This window comes from Octopus bimaculoides, chromosome 5 (assembly GCF_001194135.2).
Source record: "Octopus bimaculoides isolate UCB-OBI-ISO-001 chromosome 5, ASM119413v2, whole genome shotgun sequence".
NCBI lineage: Eukaryota > Metazoa > Mollusca > Cephalopoda > Octopoda > Octopodidae > Octopus > Octopus bimaculoides.
Genome location: NC_068985.1, coordinates 39735922 through 39740191, shown reverse-complemented (window position 1 = coordinate 39740191; position 4270 = coordinate 39735922). Strand labels below are relative to the sequence as shown.

The following is a 4270-nucleotide window of genomic DNA, read 5'->3' as shown; positions in this document are numbered from 1 at the left end:
TTTGCGAGGGGGTTGGGGGAGGGTGATACATACTTGTGTAGGTATGAATTTTCTAGATTTATGTCAAAAAAATATGAATAACTAGTCATCGGATATCTATGAGAAAATAATTTTTGAACAGTGTAGCAACTCTAATAAACAAATGTATATATGTATAGTTTAAATTTAAATTCAGTTTAATAAAAAGTAACACTCCTAGGTCTCACCGAGATTTGAACTCGGATCGCTGGATTCAAAGTCCAGAGTGCTAACCATTACACCATGAGACCTTGACAGCCAGTCGTTTTTATAACTACTATAATATCATTTCTAGCTTTGCACTGAAAGTTGATATATCTGTGTCACGCTCGTAGCTTACGTGGCTTCTTTAGAAACCCACTCCCATTTTTCAAGTATATTTATCGCACGATGTTTTTGTTTTTTGTTTCCATTTTTTCGTGTTTTTTTTAATAAGTTTTACTTTTTTTAAATTTTATATTCGCAGTTTAGACTTATTAATTATCTATATCTCAATCTTTCATCTCTTTGATCTCTTCATTCTTATGTATTCTCTCCCTCTCTCTTTCTCCCCCTCACTCTTTCTACCCGCCCACTCTTTTCCCTCTCTTCCTCTCACTTTTTATCTATAAACTTGCGCATACAAACACGAGTATATTAAATTGTTATCTTGTTCTCCCTGTTTATATATATATATAAAAATAAACAATAATAATACTCTTTTACTTGTTTCAGTCATTTGACTGTGGCCATGCTGGAGCACCGCCTTTAGTCGAGCAGATCGACCCCAGGACTTATTCTTTGTAAACCTAGTACTTATTCTATCGGACTCTTTTTGCCGAACCGCTAAGTTACGGGGACGTAACCACACCAGCATCGGTTGTCAAGCGATGTTGGGGGGACATATAAGTGTGTTGTTGTTTAGCTCTATATCCGACATGTTCGAGCAGACTTATAATCAGTTGTTGTTGTTGGCACTCCGTCGCTTACGACGTCAAGGGTTCCAGTTGATCCGATCAACGGAACAGCTTGCTCGTGAAATTAACGCACAAGTGGCTAAGCACTCCACAGACACGTGTACCCTTAACGTAGTTCTCGGGGATATTCAGCGTGACACAGTGTGACAAGGCTGGCCCTTTGAAATATAGGCACAACAGAAACAGGAAGTATGAGTGAGAGAAAGTTGTGGTAAAAGAGTACAGCAGGGTTCGCCACCACCCCCTGCCGGAGCCTCGTGGGGCTTTAGGTGTTTTCGCTCAATAAACACTCACAACGCCCGGTCTGGGAATCGAAACTGCGATCATACGACCGCGAGTCCGCTGCCCTAACCACTGGGCCATTGCGCCTCCACACACACACACACACACACACACATACATACATACATACATACATGCATGCATGCATGCATGCACAACTAATTCAGATATCCACGAATCTCAAGAATCCTTTTGAATCTTATCACTTTGTTAGCGACATACTAAATTACAGATAAGTAAGCAAGCAAATAACAAGAGATTGCAAGAAAGAAACAACAACCCAACACAAATCATTCGAAAGTCAAGTATTTTTTTTCCATTTTAATATTGCACAAGCCTGTGTTTGATGAATTTTATTATCAGGATATTTTCATGTAGAGCGAAAGTTAAGAGGACCACTACATACATACACACACACACACACATCTGAAAGCTATTTGTGTGTGTGTATGTGTGTACTCGCGTGTGCGTGTGCGTTTATACATGAGAAGATGTGCGTGTTTATATACGGGGTGGGGATTGTGAACTTCGTGCCGTTTCCAAAGGTGAGTGGTATAAATGAAGCAATCTAGCTGTAACCGGGAATTGATATCGACTAACGAACTCTGTTCACCTCTGAATAAATTCTCTTGTTAGGTTGATGACCGCAGTTTTTTTAATTTTTTATAATTACATGCCCCGTACATATGTTAGATAAATACGGATTAATTGTCTTTGAGTTTACAGATTCATGTGTTTATTATGCATACGTGTGCGTATGTGTTTTGTATGTTTGAAGGAGAGGAATAGATAGAAAGGAGGGAGAAAAATTAAAGAGAAGGAGATGAAGTGAGAGAATGAATGAGGGAGAAGAACAATAAAGAACTACTAGAAAGAGAGAAAGAGAGCGAAAGAGAGAGAGAGAGAGAAAGAGAGAGAGAGAGAGAGAGAGAGAGAGAGAGAGAGAGAGAGAGAGAGAGAGAGAGAGAGAGAGAGAAGTGGAGAAGGAGAGGGGTGTAATTTTCATTCATTCAAACAATATAGATATCAAAGTTTTCTTGTCGAAAACAAAGCTGCGCTTCTTGGAGTATGCGTAGCCTTGGGCCCATTGGTATCCCGATACTCTTCAGGCGATCTTCTGTCATGTAAGGCAGTTCAAGCATTCCTATGTGTTCGTTTGAGAAATTGGTAACATAACGCTGAAGATAAGAGAAGAAAAGAGAGTTTTATAGTAAAACGATGTAGAATATTAGGCTACCAGTAGGGCAGTCGTGGGTTCGAATCTTTGTCCTATGCATTGCATAGTGATCACGACGAGCCCCTTAATTCGGTTTATCTACCTGTAAATAAACTGTGGTTGTTTACTCAAAGTCAGTCATAATTGAACAGAGATATAACCAAAAGCATTCCATCCACGACCAAATTATTTGTTTCCCAAAATAGTGTGTCTCGGTTTACACAACCCAATGTGTCCATTTTTAAGACAGTTGTTCATGAGACAAGTAAGATTTAACTACGTTTTTTAGTTAGATCTAGCGATCACGTAGAGCTGTGTCCGTCTGTAAATAAACTGTTTGGCTTCAGATCAATCCTTATCAAGTAGATCTGTCATTAAAGACATAACCATCAAAAGTATATATAACTGTATGGTTATCTGGTGTATGCTCTTCAGACAGTAGAGTATGATTTGAGAGAGATTTGGCTATTATTTATATAAAGAGTCTTTTTTGTTGGCTCGTTTATAAATAAGTGCAACGTAAAGATCTAGTTCTATCATAATAATCAAACGTACAGAAGCACTGTATAATAAACTTGCTTCAGCGTTGAGCCTCGTGTCAGCTCTGATCGAGTAGATTTATTTTTAAATGCATTCACTCAGTTATCATTACGCCGCATCCTTGGATTTTGTTTTCAAGAATGAGTACGGTTGTGAGTAGTTTTCCACTCGTTGAAAAACACTGTGAAAACCTCATCGATTTCACTAAGCAGGTCACATTTTTGCACTTGGCAACCGTTCGGAATGAAAAGACTGCAATTACGAGAACACTGGAAGAAGGAAATTTGGTGGTGGGGCGCGTCTAAGAGCAATTAGCGTCGAACATTCTAGGAAGACCTGAAACGCACGAAAGTCTGTTGGACGGAAGCGGAGTGAAGTACAGCAAATTGATTGCTGCTTTGTGCATCTCACAAAATGTAAAGAACTAAGGTAAGTTAAGAACTGTGGAGTAAAATGTAAGTTCAAGGTAAGTCGGTGACCACGATACCGTTTCAACCTTCGCATGATGATATATCATATCTTGTGTAGGATTTGAACATTACAACCTTCAATTTATCTCTCCACCTAAATTATAAACTGTAGGTGATAATTCAAATTTTCTTCTTCAAGTTAAGTGTCTAGCAACAACATAAAACAGAAAAAAAAATAGCATTAAGTAATATTCTTAATTTCACTAAATATTATTTACATGCAAAATACAGAACTGTTACTTACTTCGTAACCTAATTTCTGTAAAAATATTTCCAGAAGCGGTGGCTCTTCTCCAAAGAATCTGTAAATTAGAAACAAATTTTGAAAGTACTGAAATCAATAAAATGGTTGGTTTCTTGTGCTAATAAATTAATACTGTTGTTGGCACTCCGTCGCTTACGACGTCGAGGGTTCCAGTTGATCCGATCAACGGAACAGCCTGCTCGTGAAATTAACGCACAAGTGGCTGAGCACTCCACAGACACGTGTACCCTTAACGTAGTTCTCGTGGAGATTCAGCGTGACACAGTGTGACAAGGCTGGCCCTTTGAAATACAGGTACAACAAAAATAGGAAGAAAGAGTGAGAGAAAGTTGTGGTGAAAGAGTACAGCAGGGTTCACCACCAACCGCTGTCAGAGCCTCGAGGAGCTTTAGGTGTTTTTCGCTCAATAAACACTCACAACGCCCGGTCTGAGAATCGAAACCGCGATCCTATGACCGCCAGTCCGCTGCCTTAACCACTGGGCCATTGCGCCTCCACCAAATTACTACTGTAACGTTACATA

General features: G+C 39.2%; 1 protein-coding gene and 1 non-coding gene across 5 annotated transcripts in view; both read right to left on the bottom strand.

Moving 5' to 3' along the window:
* Positions 1 to 197: 197 nt before the first annotated feature.
* On the bottom strand, positions 198 to 269 carry Trnaq-uug (transfer RNA glutamine (anticodon UUG)). Its single transcript has one exon. It is a non-coding gene; the product is annotated as a tRNA-Gln (tRNA).
* Positions 270 to 1544: 1275 nt separating this feature from the next.
* The window catches only part of LOC106874097 (putative uncharacterized protein DDB_G0291812), a 45503-nt gene continuing 42777 nt past the window's right edge, over positions 1545 to 4270 (bottom strand). For all 4 annotated transcript variants that reach the window (XM_052968328.1, XM_052968327.1, XM_014921702.2 and 1 more), the window contains 2 exons: positions 3727 to 3784; positions 1545 to 2434 (listed from right to left, as the gene is read on the bottom strand). In XM_052968328.1, the coding sequence (XP_052824288.1) occupies positions 2267 to 2434; positions 3727 to 3784 (226 nt within the window). In that variant the 3' untranslated portion in view covers positions 1545 to 2266. The remainder of the gene's footprint in view (positions 2435 to 3726; positions 3785 to 4270) is intronic.